This window comes from Cylas formicarius, unplaced genomic scaffold (genome assembly GCF_029955315.1).
Source record: "Cylas formicarius isolate icCylForm1 unplaced genomic scaffold, icCylForm1.1 PGA_scaffold_3__17_contigs__length_32017465, whole genome shotgun sequence".
Lineage (NCBI taxonomy): Eukaryota > Metazoa > Arthropoda > Insecta > Coleoptera > Brentidae > Cylas > Cylas formicarius.
Window position 1 is genome coordinate 9,322,103 of NW_026844326.1, and position 20,686 is coordinate 9,342,788.

A 20,686-nucleotide genomic window follows, 5' to 3' on the forward strand; every position below is an offset into this window, starting at 1 on the left:
ATTCGTAATGTCTTTGCTTTTTTTTGCAATGGGCGCATATACATATATTTATCACCAGTAATATAGATTTCTATTACATTAAGCGTTCATAATTTAAGAATTAACAGTTAATATGGGAATATGGTTCTTGCAATTTTTTCCAACTTGATTCAGTGAAGAAAGAAGAATTTGATATTAGGTTAGCCTCACCTAATTTGAAGAAGGAAATTCAAAATAAATCTAAAACACTTCAGAAAAATATATCTATACGTGTGTTTCTGAACTTGATTAATTAATTAAGTCATTTGTATATTAAAACAAAATAAATAATCAAGAGCTTTTCACACATTATATTATAAATGACTAACTTAATTCGTTTTATGTTGTTATGGACACTTTTTTTGGGGATTCAAGGAACGTTATCTCCGAAAAATAAAGGGTCTAAAAATAAACAGGCAAAAGAATTAAAGAGTAAGATAGGGCCTCAAAATTATTCAGTGTTTGATAAAAATTTTGTTAGCGAAACAGTTTTTGCAAAAGATGTTTTGGCTAATCACAAATCCTTTTATGCAGAAACTGACGATTACAATTTTGATGGCATGGTTCTGGGGTATGTAACACCGGTAAGTTTTAATTCATAAAACCTACAATCACTCAGTGCTGTGTTATTTAAGTGGAATAATCACGGTTATGATATAGCAAAAATATTTGGCAATAAGTTCACTCATATTTCCCCCGTTTGGCTACAAATAAGACGAAAAGGCACAAGTTCCTATGAAGTAACAGGTACGCACGATATTGACGAAGGCTGGGTGGCAAATGTTAAAAATGCAGGCAGGCAGCGCAACACTAAAAGTAAAATCTTGTATCGAGCAATTTATAGTTTCAAAACTGAAAAAATATCTTAGTTGTTCCAAGAATTTTGTTTGATGGTTGGACGTCACAGGACTATTCAAAACTTTTAACGAGTAAAGAGGAAATCAAGGCATTACTACAAACATTGATAGATTCCTGTAAGAAAAATCAATTTGATGGATATGTATTTGAAGTCTGGACACAAATAATACAGATTGTAAAACCAGAAAGTGTAATAAGGCTCATGCAGATGTTGAGTAAGATTGTTTATTAGTAAAGCAACTTATTCTTGATAATTATTTTCCCTAGGTGACAGTTTTACTGTAGAAGGCCTAGATACAATATTGGTCATTCCCCCTAAAAGGGGTAACCATGAATTGTTTAACGGTAACCACTTTGAAGCACTGTATGACCATGTCACTGCATTTTCGTTGATGACATACGATTACTCCAATCCCCAAATGCCAGGCAAGTTGAACCTTACGCGAATACCATTTTTACACAACATTATGCTTCTAGGGCCGAACGCGCCTTTGACTTGGGTCGAAGATGCGGTAATTTCTTTAACGACCAGCACCAGTAAAAGAAAGAAAATTTTAATGGGTCTTAACTTTTACGGCAACGATTTCTCCTCAGATGGAGGTGGTCCTATTGTGGCTCACGAGTATATTGAGAAACTCAGTTTAAATCCCGATAAAAAGTTCTCTTACGATTCGCAAGTGGACGAGCACATATATGAATACAGGTGAGATAAAACTCGAGGTATTCGATGTACAGGATTTTTTATATTCAACTCTCATAGTGGGAGTCTCGGATACAGTAAGAGTGTTAAAAGGAAGTATCTTATGGGTGATTCTGATAACATTCCGCTGACAAATTTAAGATAACATTTTCGGAAATAAGTCGGGAAAATTAAAATTCTTAGTTTTCGATTTTATTCTTTTGGTAATGTCCAAAATCACTTTTAACGATTTTTTTCTTCAATCGACAGCTACATCTAATTTTTTTATATTGATGCCTTATAATTCAAAAATTCGCAAATATTAATTTGATATATGTTCAACGGGTGAGTCATTTCAACCAATAAGAACCCTTATTTGAAATCTAAACTAACCAATAACACATTGCGGCATTCAATAATCAACATGGACGCTGACAGTTTACAGTTTGAATGTGGTATTTTTTCGGCATTAATGTTGCATCAATTAGCGTTTCCGAGACTTCAACGGAATAGTCGAATTTTATGCAATTTATTTTTTTTTAAATTATTTTTAGAGATGTCGAAAATAAGAAGCATATAATTTTCTTCCCTACACTTTATTCTATCCACAAAAGGTTAGAATTGGCCAGGAGATTGAATACAGGTATTTCAATTTGGGAATTGGGTCAGGGCCTAGACTATTTCTACGATTTATTCTGATTTTATGCTAAAAATAATAAATGTTTCTAGTTAAACCGTCTATCGTTCCAACTCTAAACAAAAAAAACTACGCTGCTTCCACTTCTTTGAAACTCCTCATGCTCATCATCGCTTGTGGCAAACGCAACACTCTGTACAGCAACAACCATCCTAATTTGGCTGGTATGTAGCTAAAATCGACGCAAATTTATAATTCGAATGGACAGGAAAGGATTTTTTTTACTTCTTCAGGGGTAAAATATATCGCGAGCTCGTTGGAACTGTGACAAATATTTCTTCTTTCCGAATCGCCGTTATAATGCTTTTCGCGACGTCTTTCGGTTCGAGCATGTCCATCTGTTTCGGCTTGCAGCCCTCAAACATGCCCGTGTTGATAAAATAGGGACACACCATAGTCATTTTGATTCTGTTGTAACCCTGGCTCTATAAATATTGTAAGAGATTTTTTTAGCGTTGCCAATTGTACTTTTACAATTACATTAGCAGAAATATTTTTAATATTATTAACATATGGTGATTAACGAGCCGAATGAGTCCAGCGTTGCCTGCGTTTCATGAAACGTGGGCACGTGGAAATCGGAACATGATTAAATATGTCTGATCTTGGGAAGACGGCTGGAATATTCGACCACCATTGCGAGAATGCCTGCGTTCTATAAAAGCGACGCGTCACTCCGTGGCCAGTCAGTCGACAAGTGATACGGTTGAGCGCGCAAATATTAAAAATCAACGAGTAGTGTGTAAATTATTAGTGGCTTTGTTATTTTTGATGAAATAAAGTTTATGTTCATTGGTATTGGCCTCCTTTACTTCAATTTCTACCAATGGCTTTATATCGCCAAGTCGTTGTTTATAAACTTGAAACTTCACTCTGCCCCCTCTGAAATTTTTCATTACTTCACTGTGGAGGTCAAGCACGCAGAATTTTATGATGGAGTAGTTTATAGATAACATAACATTATAGTTCCTAATAAATGTTCGAAAATTATTGTTTAGATCAATGTTCTAAAATGAATAACAGATGAGCAACCAACTAAAAGCCGATCCATAGTGAAATAAATTACTTCCAGTTTTAATATTTTAATTTCAACTTCATTAATAGGGAACTTGAACAAAATTTTAATTTGAAAAATATTGATTACAAAAGTAAGTCTATAGATACTATTAAAAGAACCATAGGTCACAAGAAACAAAATAATTTCTTAGTTCTATGTAAGAAATATAAACAATTAAAAATTGCAAAATTTAAATACTCTTTGAAACGCGCTGTCAGTGGCTGTGACAATTCGCTGATAAGATTACGCGCCAGCCGGACGGTAGCATAGAGACGCCACTAGAGAACAACAACGCGTTCGTGTTGGTGGTTTTAATTTTAGTATTGATCCTGTTGCTTGCTTTTGTTATCTTGTGTTTAGTATCAAAAAGAAAGTTCTGAAAATGACCGAAGCCGATTTTTTAAAAGGTCAATTTGATAATTTACCTTTAGTGGATAAATTTATGGTGACATCTTACATACAAAACACCAAAAGCTTTTCTTTTGCTGAGGTTCGCGGTGTTAAAGCTCAAAAGTTATGTTCATAGAAAATTTAGTCACTAGTTTTAATACTACTATAATAATGTAATAAAAAAAAACAATTTTATTTAAACTTGTGGAAACCTAAATACTGATTTTAAAGTATCTTGGCATTGATGACTTAAAGTGTTCTTTATTTTATATAGACCAGGAAGTCATTCCTATGGAGATTGCAATACGATGGGTGCAAAATGTTTGCACGATTAAGGTTAAAGTGACATCTGAACATAATGTTTTTCTGGTAGACGAATAAAAAGGTTATCAACGATTTGCAATATTGTTTCTGTGTTGCTATCATTATTATCATGTAAAGCACAAACACAAACTGGCGTAGATTAAATACAAACACACCTTTACACCAGCCAAAAATAAACGTTAATAATATAATTCTCGATAATCTGGGAATAACACTATAACATGTCGCCGTATCGATTGAAAAGCAGCGGTATGACGTCACGATTAGGCCCGCGCACTTAGTATCATTTAAAAGGAATAGCCGAGTGCCACAATTTGAATTATTTATTGCAACTTAAAAATTGGGTTTTGAGTTTTGATATTTTGTATGCGTCATTTGTATACATAAACAAATAAAAAAAATGTTCAAGTTCCCTATTGAAGAGCTTGTATCCCAAAGTAGAAAACGTAGCTCGGGGTAGATTTTTTGTCTATGTGGACATGCTCTGGTTAAGAGTTTTTTAAATGTTGTTAACCTTCAATTCGATCAAGAGGCTTTCGTGAAATCCCACAGTTGCAAATTTAGATCCGCTGTAGTCGGTGCAATTGTATGTTCCCAAAAGACCAGTGAGGCTACCAACAGTGACAATGTGTCCGTTACCTCTCTTTATCATTTCTGGAAGAAATGCTTTGGTTGTCTAAAAAAAAATAATATTAGCCCTTGCCTGGTATTTGTTTCATTTTTTTTTCTTACCCAGTAGCACGACAATGTGTTGACTTTATAAGTCTTCTCTATCATGTAGTCGGGAATTTCGAGAAACGTCTGTCCACAAACGATTCCGGCGTTGTTTATAACAATATCGACCGGGCCGATGTCTTGTTTAACAATTTCCGCGTATTTATAAATATTTTGACGATCGGCGAGATCAACCGGATACGTGTGGATTTTCAGTCCTTCTTTATCCAAGTTGGATTTAAGTTCTTCCATGCCTGTAATGTAAATGCAAAACCAGTTAATATTTTCTGACCAAAAAGACGTTCTCGAGTTAAAGTGTGCGATGATCGCTGTTTAAAAAAAAAAACTACAAAACTTGCAAGTTAAATTGTGAAATTTGGGGGAATACGTGGTTCGAAAGTGTCATGGCCGCCCAACGAGCATCTGATTGTTATTTGAAAAAAAGGTTCGATATAGATTTTTGCTAATATTAAAAATTAAATTACCTTTTTCGTTGACATCCCAAACTACTACAACAGCTTTATTTCTAGCCAATCTAGTGACCAATTCTTGCCCCACTCCGCCAGCTCCGCCGGTGACCAAAACGGTTTTACTTCGCAGGCTTTTCAGGGTTCTCAACGATGAGGGAGTCAGCGTCAATATGAGAGCTTCGCAGAAATAATAAACGGCCAACCAAGAGACTATCAGTAAGTCGAGAAACCGCGTAATCGCTCTGAGACAAGCTTCTTGCAGGGCAACGTAAAACGATTGTAACAGTCTAAAAGTATCAATTTAATTTAAGGTTTCTCAAGCTAGGAAGATTACAAACTGGTTAACAAAAATTGTTGATTGTTTTTGAGGACCATCTTTGAAAAACAAAAAAAGATAGATTCATAAAATGGAGATACTAGACACCAAAATATTATGAATTATCTCAACATAATAATAATAATAATAATAATAATAATAATAATAATAATAATAATAATAATAATATTTATTTCGGAAGAAAATAATACGAAAGTATCACAAAATTAACATTGATGTTTGCAATTACAAAAAGCTCAAGTCTAACTCCTGAGTCACGTACGTCAGAGTATATAAGGCAAAACATTAAAAAATGGATAAAAAACATAAAGAAGAAAGCAAACAACAAATCCCGCTCTGCACAGAGTCGTCTGCTACACACAATTGTTCTCGAAAAAGTACTTTCTACAGAGACGTTTAAATATGTTTTAGCTCAAGAATTTTACTCCATGTAAGCTGTACATAAGCGCTATAAGAAAAAGATGTTTGAAAAAGGGTGGTTTGTTGATGCGGTGACGAAGTGGAGGTGGTGTGATAATAAAAATTGTCAGTTTTAGATTTGTTGACATGATAATTAGGAATTTTAAACTTAAAAATTACAATTTTTATAATATTAATGAAAAAGTTCAAATTAAATGGATGAATGAATTTTCTGCCGTAACGCCTGCAAACAAATGCACAAAGTATTAAGCAACACGCACGGAAACTAAAATTTAATGACACTCAAATTTGACACAAGCCTACCTAGAAGAAAATAGCAACATCATAAATTTAAGTGTATTGTAAAATGTAGGTGGCGGGCAATTCCAAAATATGATTAAAAGTGTTTTAAGTATTTATAACAAAATGGAACATTCTTTCAAATTTTCCTCACGTTTCAACTATACCACGACAGATAAAAAAATATGATCCGATTTATCCAAATAATACGGTGAAACTATGTTCTGTTTATTAATGCTGGATAATTATAAATCTTTATTGAACTGCGAAACTTTGTCGTAGGCGTATTCCATAGGCGTATCTATCATACTTACGATGATTGTCAACATTCTCGAGAGTGGCAGGTAACCTATCTCTTTAGTGTTTAAAATTAGAATTATAGTTACTTTCCGGCAGTTGTTGGCAAAGTTCGTTCTCGACATTGGCTAGTGTTTCTGGATTTGTTGGAAAAAAAAATTATCATTTATTGGGTTCCTTTAAATAAGAAATTTCATTAAGATACTCTGAAAAGGGAGTTACTGCTCCATATCGCTGTAGAATGGTATGGGCCCAAGTAAAAGGGTTTGTAGCAAAGAATAACATCACTTTGAAAAAGAGGGACGTTGAAGCCCTCTCGCATTGAATATGCTAGAAAACCCTGTAGAGTTCCTAATAATTTCTCTGTTATTAAACTACCTGTAGTAACGTCCTTGTGACATTACTTTCATCCAGCAAACTAGTTTTCCCACTGTATTTATGAAGTAAGAGCCCAAATTTGTGAAAATCCTGTCAGAGAACAAATATCTAATCTACCACAGTTGTCGTATTTCAACATAACTGTTTAATGATGTTTGACGATGATAGCGCGCTCTAAGCGGCGTTCAGTAACTTTCAAATTTTTATTATGGTACTATAAAAACTTTTTCAATTAATGAAAAAAATTTTTATATATTATTTATTATATGATTATATTTTGGTGCCTAGTATCTCCAGCTTAGAGATTGCCTATTTTTTATGACTCATTCTGTATGAAAGATATACGAAAGGTAACAGGTAAATTGAACGATTTTGCAATAACAAACCGGTATGGGTTTTCATTCACAATTTCAATTGAAAAGCAGAACTTACTATACTTTGTGGGGTCAAATACGTTCGACCTGATGCGTGTTATTTTTGTGAGGGTAATTGTTATGCTAAACAAATTTCTTTAAAAAAAATATGCTTCGAAATTGTCATAAGGTAAATGAAAACAGCAAAGAATGTAGCGATAGAAGCACGTATCGACTATATACAAGCACAAATTTCTCAAATTCCTTGTGCATTTGATATCTTTTTGAATGTGTTATCTAATTGCTGTAATAAATGTGATTCATATGTTCAATAAACATAGTTTTAGTATGCCGGCAAAATACAGATCGGAAAGGAATAAGCTTAATGTATAAATTTAAATGTTAATGTAAATTGTTTTGGTAGCAAGAGAAGCTGAATTCTCCCAAAATTGTCAAAAAGTTTTTTATTTGGATTATGCCAAGTCCCATTGTGGTTACTTTTTGAAATTTCTTTTAATCGTTCAGGGTGTCCCAAACCTGTTAAAAGTATCCAAATTGATTAATTGAGGCAGTCAATTTTGACTTTTCCATTATTATTCTAATTCGAATCCAGACAAATTCAGATTCGTGACAGATCGGAATAGTGTAGGAATGTGTGGTATGAAAAACAGGCTCATATTTACTCGACTCCAATTTTTTTAAAAGACCTGTGAGTAGTATAAAATTTTTGGAATTTATTTATATCAGCTTCTCGTATTGTGAGAAGTCCTTTGAAATAAAATAAAATAGTTACGTGGTCTCAGTCAGCCGGAGTTCCACCTCGTATCGCGAAGTTCTGGAATTTTTAAATGCCAATTTTGAAAACAGGTAGATTGGAAGACATGAGTTTCATAATTCATAAAGCTCCCTAGAGTTATCTTCACTAGATTTCTTTTTATAAAGGAATTATTTGGCGTTATAGCCTTGATAATAAATTACTTTTAAAGGTTCATGTAATTGTTTAAAAAAACTTATACAGTATAATTATTGTTATTCTTGTTTCTGTATAATCCCCATCTAGTTAGCTTTCAAACATGCCACTAGTTGTAACTTTTAATAATACAATTTACTCTTGATAGGGTTTTAGTTTAGTTTAGTTTGGTTTTAGAGCAGACCATTCAATAAACACACATTACAACAAAACTAGACCCAATTAATCAACCAATAAATTAGCTGCCGTTTCTAAATACGATAGACAACTAGAAGCAATAAAATATTTATTTACCACCAAAACCCATAATCAGCGAAAACGCGACATGTCTAACCTTTCTTCGATTTGCATTGTCCACTTAACGAATGTATTTTTTGGTACCCTGTATAAGATTGTCAGCCTTTTGTAATTGTATTATAAAATATGCTTAAAATAAATAAATTGCTCTTTACTGCAGTTTTAGCTTACATACCTTTTATCTATTTGCAAATATATAAAATATAAATATAATTCAAAAATGCCATAATATATAGGGGTTCCGTTTAAAATATAAAACTTTTACTTTTAACTTTTAACACCTTTGGAGAGTCTGTATAGTATGAAAGTAAGTATAGTATGAAAGTAAGTAAATTTTCAGAATACTTTGCATTTTGGTGACAACATTCCGTGCCATATAGCGTGAGTGGATTTTTCCTACAAAGTCCACCGCCATATGAAATTTGTAAGCGAAACAGAGCGTATTAACCAATTTACTTATTACGTAAATAATTCGATAGACATTCAGAATAAAAAAGAAATAAATAATATATACCGAAATAAGAATTGTTTATTATTAATGCGAACATGAACTTCTCCAATTTATCGTATGTTTTATATCGTATTTGAAAAACCAATCTATGGTTTCTTAAACTTAAAAAAATTAGTGACTTTATTATATATTACAATTATAAAAATGGGTATTAAGTTTAAGAAACAATACTCTGAATGAACTATTCAATAATATTATTAAAACCAAAACTATCTAGTACTGGTTTACTTGTAACTATATTTATTTATTTTCAACATATGCAAATATGTTTTAGAATTTCAGTGGGTTTGTGCTTTACTTATATTTCTTAACATATTTCAAACTTTACGAATTCTTAAAATACGTATTAGAAAAATGTAAAAAAATTATTGTTTCATAAAAAAAAACGAAAACTACTGTTAAATTAATCCGGAAAAAAGTTTGTTATTTTCTTCCAAAAACATCAAAGGATGTTGGCCCTTAGGCACAGCGAAAAGTAAAGCACAAGTAACAGTAACTAGAGATTTCTAAACCAATTCTTTGATAATTGGAGACAAAATTATTAGAAAAAAATCGATGAATATTATCAAATGACCAACGTACCTTTCCGTTTTTTGTTGTTTGTGTGACGCCGGCATATTAAAAATAAGCCAATCCTATGCACTTTCTACGCCGGAGTAAACGTTCGAAATCACTGATGTTGCGTTGCGGACCGGGCCACTTCCACACTGCCGCGAGTAAACTCTCTAAAATGGGGATACCGCCGCCAAATAGACAGTCACATCCCGACCATTTTCCGTTTAATATGGGGCAAAAAATCACTTGACCCGTTCTACTCAGTTTCTATACTTTTCACTTAAATTTTTCCGACATGCCGAGGTTTTTTCGACGCAAGAAACATGGTATGTACATACACTGTTGCTCAGCAATTAGTACCTTCGTTTTTTTGTTGTCCCTAGTGAATGGGTTCAATAAACCCGAGATTTTCTCTCGCACGAAAGACGACCTCAAAACGCGGATGATCGAAACGAACCACTGAAGACATGTAAATATGAAAGTTAATATTTTCTCTGCGTTGTATATGCCCGGATAGTTTTCGTAAAAAGTAAAAGCATCCTAATGCAAATGGTTTTAGAACGGTTCGTACTATCCATTTGGTTACGTTTTTCGAAATTGCGAGCGCGGATACCAATATTTGGGTGAAGTTAGATTTGGATTTGGATTCGGATTTGCGAATATTACGGTGGACCAGTTCGTTACTTGCCTTAATTAAAAAAACGTATTCCTGTGGAAATGCCGGGAAAGTAAGCACGAAAATATTGTAAAGGAGCTCCCAAAAACCATATTTATTAAATTTTTGCTTTACTGAAAATAACCCCTTTACCGTTCGCATCACATCAGGATTTTTTGAGATTCCGAAATAAAAGAAATTTCAAGGTATTTCATTATTGGGGGTAATTTTATATTTTCCCGACCGTTTCGAGGTAGTCGAGTAATACATCATTTTGAAGCTCTCCTGAGTGGCTCTTTAAAGATCTGGTTGAATGTCTGGGACGTCAGATTTTTTCAGATTGCAAAATAAATAAAATATATATTTTGTTATTTTATTATTGGGGGTAGTTTTATATCTTCCGTACCGTTTCAAGGAGGTTGAGTAACACATCATTTTGAAGCTCTCCTAAGTGGCTCTCGAATGGTCTAATTGAATATGTGGGACAACGTGAGGATTTTTTGAGATTCCGAAATAAAACGAATATTTTGCTATTTTATTATTGGGAGTAATTTTATATCTTCCCGACCGTTTCGAATTGGTTGAGTAATACGTTATTTTGGAGCTCTCCTTTAATAGTATTGAATACCTGGGACGTCAGATTTTTTTATGATTGCGAAATAAATATATCGAACTTTTGGGTATTTCATTATTGGGGGTAATATTATATCTTCACGACCATTTCGAGTCTGGTTGAATCTCTGGGACAACGTCATATTTTTTTGAGGTTGCGAAATAAATATATCGAACCTTTGGATATTTCATTAATGGGGGTAGTTTTACATCTTCCCGACAGTTTGAGTAATACATCATTTTGAAGCTCTCCTATGTGGTTCTTTAATGGTCTAATAGAATACCCGGGACAACGTCAGATTTTTTCGTTGTATTAAATTATTTTTTGGGGTGATGCAAGCGGACAGGGGTTATTTTCTGTATAGCAACATTGGATATGGTTTTTGGGAGTTCACTTACGAACCCAGCATGTGCACAGAAATATGTTTTTTAATTATGATAAGTAACGAGCTGGTACCCTGTAATATTTGCAAATCCGAATCTAAATCCAAATCTAACTTCAGCCACATGATACCAATAAGGGCTGGCAATTGTGCCGTGGTCCGTTTATTATATGATGGTACCATCCCTCAGAATTTGTAAAAAATATTATATATATATATATATATATATATATATATATATATATATATATATATATATATATATATATATATATATATATATATATATATATATATATATATATATATATAATTTATTGTGTTGAAAATAACGGTGACTTTGTGTAAGGTTGCGCATTTGAAAAAATTGTAAATGTTGAAATATTAACATGGCAAAAAAAAACAATTGCCCACTACAGAGACTTCGCTAGTTTAAATTTTTTATTACGATGGTTCTTTTAATACAAAAAATTGCTTCAGGTCTATTAAAATGTTTTCTAAAAACCTAAATAATAAAGAAAATACTAATAGTAAATAAAACAAATTCAATAGATAATGTTATTTGTAACATTCAGAAACCCCAAAGGTCCGAATTTTTTTCAATTTTTCAATTATTTAAAAATTTATCTTTTTCTGGGAAACTAAAAAAAATATAATAATTTTTTTTTCTTAGTCACTTTATTACAGGGCATAAATTTCAAAAGGTCTTAATTTCTCCATCGATTTCTCTAAAAGCAATTTTTTTCAAATTGAAATGCGCAATTTTTATAATTTTATTGTATTTAATATTTAAAAAAAGGTGACTTTGTATAAAGTTGGCCGTTTGAGAAAGTTGTAAATTTTGAAATATTAGCAAAAGATAGTTTTTCATTCTAGAAATAGTGTGACGGAGAAATATGGCAAAAAACAAGTGGTCAATTGTTTTTTGCCATATTTCTCCGTCAAAATATATAAAAATTAGATTTTTCATACATTTGTTCAGTTTATAATAAAATAAATTTAATTAATTTTAGGCTTTGTCATTTAATTACAGGGTATCAATTTGAAAAGGTCTAAATATCTCCATAGATTTCTTTAAAAGTCATTTTTTCAAAGGGAACTACCCCATTTTTATAAATTTATTGTATTTTGTATTGTATGCCCATTTTAAGACGTTGTAAATTTCGAAATATTACCAATGAAACGTTTTTTATTGTAAAAATGGTGTGACGGCGTAACATGAAAAAAAATGACCACTACAACAAGGTCGCTATTTTAACTTGTTATGTTTATTTTAATATCAAAAATGATCACAAGTTTATTAAAGGCTTTTATAAAAAACTATGTAATAAAGAAAATACTAATAGTAAATATAACAAAAACAAAAGATAACCTATTATTAGTAACATTCAGAAAAAATATATAAAAGTTTGATTTTTTATATTTATTATGCCTAACCCTAACGGTCTTTTTTTCAATTTTTCAATTATTTAAAAATGATTTTGATAAAATTTGCCACATCCTGAGAAATTAAATAAGTGTTATAAATGTTTGTCTCTGTAGGTGCCACTGTTTGATTGTTTTTTTTTCTTACATCCTTTTGGCAAATGAATATCGATATAGCATTTTTACACTGGATAAAGTTGGGCTGTTTTTCCATTTGAAAAAGTGAGTATGAATACTAATTTAAATGTTTAATGTATTTTATCAATCTGCATTTTTTTTTAAATATCAAAGCACATCATTAAAGTAAATCTCTTTCTATAAGAAAATCAACTTCAATATATAGCAGGCATTTTTTTAAAGCTACTGTATAAAATTTTTGTATGTACAACGAGAGCTAGATGTTATAATAAAGATAGTTTTGGGGTGCAGTAACATTTTAATAAATATATTTCCGGCATATCTCTGTTTTGCATTACATGAAATTGAGTGTTCTCACGAGTATATTAGTTGAATTTCATGATTTCAAAATGCCGAAGTACCAAATGATTAATATATCAGTTTCATTTTTAATTTATAAAAGATAGCCAAGAAATTTAGTTAAATATTAGTGTGCTCTTTCGTTAAACTATTTTAAACGTTGTTACTTTGTTGGTTGAAAGTCGGGGCTGCTGTCCTGTGTCTCTGCTCTTCAGTATATTATGTATGTATTATATTATGTATGCAATGTCGTGTATTGCTGCCCTTCAGTGCCGGTGTAGTTATTTGTGACAGGATACTTCATGTGTCTCTGCCCTTGGTATCTATCCATTGCACGATCGAAATAATCAGCACTAGTGATTAAAATAGGTACTATGTGTGTTCCGTCCTTAGTACCAACATAAACTCAATTCCAGATTTAATACTCTGATCTGTTTTTTCCGGTGATATTAAGTAATATTAAGTTTGTTTTATTATTTTTAATAATCCTTTGGTACTCAGGTTATTATTTTCCTTAGTTTCAGATGCGAACCATGTCATCTCGCTGACGGACTCATCACCTTTCGTTTTGACAAAGAAAGTTAATAATTATTCATTAAAACAATAGAAAAATATATTTTTTATACATTTTCAAATTAAAATTTTAATGTCATACAAGCAAATCGAATCTATCGATAGAACTGCAAACGTCACATAAAGTTCAAAATGTCAAACAAATGGTGCATATTTAGAAGTTTAAGAGGACTTTAAAAATGTCACTACACAGGGCGTTCTATTTAAAATAAAGTATTTGTCCAGGATATATACAAGAACCATGTATATATAAACATAAAACTATAAGTGAATCTGACTAACTTTTGTCTTTGACATTTGATATATGTAGATAAAATATCATATCCATTAGTTTAGTTTTCGCCAGCACAGTATTTCTTTGTTATTTCTTCACGCAATTACAGGACGCTATGTTTACGTTATTTATGTTAACGGACGTGAGACGAAATAAAAAGGAAGCCGATTTGCGGTGGTTCCTGGAGTTCGGGTCTGGTTTTTGATGCGTATCGACAAAAGGTTCAAAGTAGGTCACGACGCTTGACCACGGGCATTAGGTATTAGACGGTTAGTGGTTAGACGAACAAGATATAAAAGATATGGGTAACGCGAAAAGCCGTACCGCTCACTGTTTTTCTTTAAAAATACCATAGACGGGTCATAGACTAATTATTATTCTTCGTATACCAAGTGTCGACGAAGTTATTGTACGAGATACGAATGTCATAACATTAGATAAACAAACCTACATATACTCCATATACCAATACTACCGCATTTGTTTGTAAATAAGTTACAATCGATATTATTATATGCACTGTCCCGTATATATTGGTTCTTTTCTACGAGGCAAAAGCACTTAATTTGCGGTCGTTCGGGATTTCCAAAGGTTATTACTCATAAATTGGATCAACTACTAAGTAATTGGGTTCTTGAATAGTCAAAATCTCCATAATAATGAACGCGAATTCTTAAATCAGGAATGTTTCAATTTATTTGAATAAACGCGGACTTCCTTAAAAATTAAAAAAAAAACAGCGCGGCAGGAAGGTCAAGAACCGAAAGAGTCCCAAACGAAGCAATTCGCACAACCATGAAGGTGGGCCACACGATTTCAGACAAAATAAGAACAAAACAGTTAAAGTGGTACGGACACGTCCAAAGAATGAAAGAACAGCGACTGCCTAAACAAATACTCACCTGGACACCTACAGGAAGAAGGAAGAGGGGAAGACCGAGAAAGAGCTGGAGAGAGGGCATCGATAGTGAAATACAATGGAGAGGACTGGACGAGACTATGGAAGGACAGAAATCGATGGAGATTGGGAACAGCGCTATTGTTCAACTTTGTGAGTTGACTATCAAGAAATTGGAACTATGTGATCAAGAGAAACGCATGGCCACGGAGGTGTTTTGAATCCCATTTTATTGTACCTTTATACACTGTTATACTTACACTGGTCCTAAATACAGAATAAAACATTCCAAAACCAAATGCCTAAATGAGACAAATATGAAAACTCACTTAAAACACAAAATTCTTGGAGTCATCATAAATGAATTATTAGATTGGTCACCTAATGAACTAATAACTACTGCCGTTACTGCCATTTATCGCGGCAGGAATGTTCAACAGAAAAAGAAACAAGCATTTTTATCAAAGAGAAAAGCCGCATGCGCAGCAGTAAGTCAAAGTCAAAATGAAATTGAAACGCATTTAGAATAACTGTTTGTTAACGATGTCTGTAAATCTAATATGGCAACAAGAAGATGCCCCTCATCACAATGTCAACAAATTCCTTTACGATAACTATCCGTTATGGGATAGGAAGGCACCGATCATTAAGATGGCAACTACATAGTTGAGATATCTCTCCGCATCTGACGTCATTTTAACAACCAAATTTACTATAATAGATCAATCCAAATTTTAGAAAAAAGATTTAGGTAGACAACAGCTGATCGAAATCGGAATGTGAATCATTTCGCGTTAAGCTCCGAAACGTCAGAAAGTTCGATTCATCAATAACCGACGCAGGAGGAATCCAGAAGATTTGTACAGTGGCCTGCGTAAGTTTCATTATATCTGCGAAGGCAGTAATAACAAATTTCCAACAATTCTCAAAAGTTTTCATTGAATCAAGGAGGGTTTTCAAAAAAAGATTTTATCTTATTTTTAATAGCGCCTTGAAGATGTAATAAAATAAATAATCCTTCTTCAGTATTTATTGACATTATGTTTCCTTTATTATGATTCAGAAATTAACGAGAAAATGTCATCATCTGTTTATTCCAAAATCCAAAAAAATCATTAAACTTTCGTATTTGAATATTTGAAACTTTATAAATACAGCTTCGAAAGATATTACTAACTTGCTAAGCTTACAGCATGCTAAGGAGATATTCGTATTAGTATTTCGAGATTGATTTAAAAAAACGGAAAAACTGGTTAACTAAACTAAACTTATGTTATTCCCAAATTTCTGAAATACTTGATATATTTAGATTACTATATCTTTTCTCCATTTGTAGGTTTTATATTTGCTGTTGTAGTAAACCTAATATTTTCAAATGACATTTTTTAGTTTTCCAAAAGTGTATATATTGTTCCTCTTTTGTAAAGTAAAACTTAATTAAAATCGAATATAGACCGGAAGAAAAGCGAACTGCAACTGCAAATCCGTCTGCAAATAATGCAACTTAATCGATGTAAACGGTGAGAGTTCTTTAAACGGAACCTGTTGTGAGAACAACGTTCTGCATTGAACTTGAACGCAAATCTTTGTAGGTCAAGTCGCCATTGAAAATACATTGGTTATTGCGTGGTTGATAAATCAGTATTGTCGGTAAACTGCATCGTACTTTCGCAACGTTGCAAAATTGTAAAAAAATATGTGCTTGTGCAAAATTACAGAACACATTGGCGATTGTTTTGTATAATCTGATTTTGGGGAAATTACAACAAAACCGAACCGAACAGATAAATAAACAATTATGTGCTAACTATCTGAGCGGTTTCGTCAGTTTTTTTGAAATGTTCTTTTGCTAGATCCAAAATTTATGTAACCAAAACTTATCAAAAAATACATACATTTTTTTTGTTAATCTTTCTATTCTTGAAAATTCTTGAAAGGATGGGCAAAAAACTGAAGTAATGTCTCCCCATGGTCCACGAATTTCATAAAAAACTATTTCCGTTTCAGAGTTATAGCGTTTTTTGTAAATAAAAAAAAAAACTTTTGTGTTTTTGAAACTTTTTTTGTGCAAAGCAACCCGTTACGTACACGTTATTAGATGATTAGATGAAATCGTCACTGCTAACGGATTATTCATAAAATTTTGCTCGTTTAGATCGTTATGGCAGTCAAAAATAGAAAATAAAATTTCAATAAAGGTTAATACAAAAATAGTTGCTTGACAGCTATCGCCTTGTAAAGTTGCGCATTTATTTGAGCCGTCCTTAATCAAATGAATGTATGTATATAAAGTCTGTGATTAAACAGAAATTGTAAACTAATGACTTAAAATACATTACAATGGCGTAAGCGTAGGACCAAAGATGTTTAAAAAATAAATTGCGGAATGGATGGTAATTTTAGTATTAGGAAATTTGATATAAAATACTATAAATATCATAAAAGTTTTTGTTATTTTTCTATTTATTCATCAAATAACTTCATCACACACTTCATTGTTATTATTATTACTTAAAGGCACAGTGGCGCACACACGTTAAATGATGTTTGCAGCAGAGAATTTGGTATTCCTAGATGCAAATATATTTTTTTAAATATTTTATACTGATATAATCTTACTTGATGACGTAGAGATTAGAGAGCCAGTATAAAATGTGTCAAGCGACTTAGCCTCGTTCCAAATTTACATAAAAACGGTAGTAAAAGCCTCATATGAAAGTCAGTTATCCGGGAATTTCATAATAAGTTAACATATCATTCAAAATAAAGAGGAGGAAATGAACCATGTATGCGTAGGAGTTAGTAAAAATATTAAATTACATATAATTACAATAAACTATTTTATTGTACGTCATTTGAGATCACGGAAAATCTAAAATTACTGAGACTGTAGCAAAACTCGTTTTAGTTTAGGCGTCAAAACTGGACAAATTTAGTGAGTTAATCAAATTGACAATATTATGAGAGTTAAAGTTTTTAAGAACCACGAACTCGCTTGAAATGGATGTTTGATTTTAGTAACATATAATGAAAAGGTGCCATATATATCTTAATGCTATTATGCATATTAACCCATTCCGAAACTTCGAAGTAGTTTTAATATAATAAATTAACCTTAGTCATTAATTATGAAGTTTGCGTTCACGTTTTTTATCCACTGCGTTAATGCAAAGGCCAATGAATGCGCAGCGATCTAATTGAGATAAGTAACGTATGTGGGAGTATATCAGTTTTAATGTACCATAGGCACTCCCAAGCTTATAATGAACATGTTCCCTAAATCTAAGTCTAGATCGGCGGTCGCCAACCTGTCGATCGCGCGCTACCGGTAGCTCTCGGAGGCAATTCTGTTAGCTCTCACAATTATTTTAATTTTAAAAATACAAACTGCAAAAATCAGAGAAGCTTCAAAATTCCAAAAAAAAAAATCAAATTGTCACAATATTCCTTGTGGGTAGCTCACTGTGTATTCCAAAATTAACAAAGTAGCTCAACACATTCAAGAGGTTGGCGACCACTGGTCTAGATTGAGGAACAGGCTTTTAAACGAATTGCAAAATTGCCATTGCAAGTCATCAACTTTATTAAAATTTATTTTTTACCCTCTCAACCTGAATACATTTTCCAAAACGTTTACTTGAAAGTTGGTGTCGGCTGCATATACATGATATTTAAGGTGTTTAAGTGACCGATGAAATTTTCAATTATAATTAGTGCTCAGAAGGGGACCCGCGATACTACCTTGAGGTACTCCTTATTTAATGTTGATATTTGAATGCGCTTAATTAATAAAGGCTTGCTGCCCTTATTAGATAAGATTTCAGCAAGCTCTGGGCAGGCAAAAAAAAATTAACATAGAAAATAAAAAGACATTAACATTAACGCCGTACTAAAATCTAGCAGCAAAACTATGAAAGTTTAATAGGTCCATCAGTTACATTTGAAAGCGCACTCTTACTTTCGGAATCCTGACTGAATTTCGGGTAATATTTCATTTTTGTTAACAACATTTCTTAACTTCAATTTCTTCCTCTAGAAGATCTAACGAATATGACCAAATTTGGATGGATTATTTATCTTTGAAATGGATGGATTTAATTGAGGTTAGACCGTATACCTTCTTAACAGGAGAAGTATAGGTAATAATGAAACTGTAAAAGTTTATCATCATGTTGCATGCTATACACTTATACACTCCCTACAACAATTAGTTTTTGGGTACATTTTTTAAAAACATGTAAATGAAAATGGTTGATCTCGACCTCGATACGATTGATGACGAAAGAGAAAAGGGCAAGTTTCCTACAAAAGGAGAAGTTAGTATTGTTCTACAAAGGCTGATTACACGGAATTGAAAAACCTATATGCAAGGCTGATATCATTCATCTTGAGAACTGGAAGACTGAAGATTAGGTTTCTATAGACTTTAGAATTTAGTTTAGCTATTAGGCAAGGGATCCAAATAAAATACCATCCTATATCTTACGCGACCGTTCCACAATATGTTATGAGGATATAATTGGAAAATACTAAGAGGGAGAATAGCGCAGGCGCAACAACTTGGAACTCAGATCGATTAAAATTAACAGCATGGGACATAGAGAAAGACTGTACCAAACAGATGCCCAAAACATATTTTCTACCAAACATCAGCTGGTTCTTTGGAAGAATGGCAGACCAGGAGCGCAACAATATGATTATGAGACTTTGGATGACAGAAGATCTAAGAATACTAGGAGTTATGAATTGGGGAGCCGGGATGCAAGAGAGACAAGGATGGAGGAACATCTTTCAGCAGGCTAAGACCCAACGAGGATTGTGAACCCAGATGCTTTTTTAAAACAGCACGAATAGATTCACTGAGTGAGGTGTTATGCGACCGTCGGAATTGACAAACGTCAAAATACCATCAGTTGCAAAAATCTATTGAAAACGTTGGAAGGTGTCGCGACGGTTCTTAACGCAGATGTCTTCTTATATATTAGGGGGTGCTGGGGGAGGGCAAAACCATTCAAATCAAATCAACAATCAAAAAGAAAGTGGAGTACAACTTAACCACTGCCGTGCGTATCGGCTATCGCTGCTGAATAGTTGTTATTGCATTTTTTAAATATTTTACACCTTTAAAATGCCTTTTTGCCATTATAACTTGGCGGAATTAACTGACACGTTATTAGTTTATAGTGAAGCGAGCCAAAATGGAAGAGGAGTAAATAGAATTTATCAAGATCCCGAACGAAGAGCACCCAGCAAAAATATTTCTGAAAACATCTACAGACTTTTTAGAGAAACTTAAGCCTTTAGCCTTGAACTGTTGGAGATGAGGAGGCAGTTCTTAATAATAAATATTTCCGCATCATTTATACACAGAATCTGGCAAGAGCAACAATTTAAACCATACCACTACACACGTTTTCAAAAACTTTTAGCTCTTACCTAGGCAGGGATTCTATCAGTGGCTTTTAAATAAGTTTGTGTTCCTTTTACAGACAAATCATCATTTTCGATAAAAGAGATTATAAATTTTCATGACTTACATAGCTCGTTGGAAGAAAATCTCCATTTCCTAAGAGTAGCAAACCCGCGGTATCTGTTTTCTGTAGTATTCAAAATCAAATTATCGGTCCAATTATTCTACCACATAGATTGAATCATGAGAAATGATCTGTCCGAGCAATTACCTGTATAAGTAAGATATATAATCACTGTCCAACATGATGGGGTACATTCGCATTTTGCTATTTATGTTAGGAAGTACCTTTCGTAAACTTATGGTCATCGATGG

General features: G+C 32.7%; 2 protein-coding genes across 2 annotated transcripts; one reads left to right on the plus strand and one right to left on the minus strand.

The window, feature by feature from the left end:
* Nucleotides 1-143: 143 nt before the first annotated feature.
* Nucleotides 144-2,254, plus strand: LOC132699076 (chitinase domain-containing protein 1). Its single transcript, XM_060665545.1, has 6 exons — nucleotides 144-602; nucleotides 654-834; nucleotides 888-1,091; nucleotides 1,144-1,302; nucleotides 1,354-1,579; nucleotides 2,110-2,254. The coding sequence occupies exons 1-6, from the start codon at nucleotides 339-341 to the stop codon at nucleotides 2,252-2,254; spliced, it is 1,179 nt and encodes a 392-aa protein (XP_060521528.1). The 5' UTR covers nucleotides 144-338.
* LOC132699077 (short-chain dehydrogenase/reductase family 16C member 6) lies at nucleotides 2,181-9,785 on the minus strand. The gene is made up of 6 exons (XM_060665546.1): nucleotides 9,632-9,785; nucleotides 5,223-5,494; nucleotides 4,756-4,991; nucleotides 4,538-4,699; nucleotides 2,478-2,677; nucleotides 2,181-2,424 (listed from the first exon to the last, which is right to left on the minus strand). Exons 1-6 carry the CDS (start codon nucleotides 9,664-9,666, stop codon nucleotides 2,322-2,324), a joined length of 1,008 nt encoding a protein of 335 aa, XP_060521529.1. The 5' UTR covers nucleotides 9,667-9,785; the 3' UTR covers nucleotides 2,181-2,321.
* Between the last annotated feature and the right edge of the window lie 10,901 nt (nucleotides 9,786-20,686).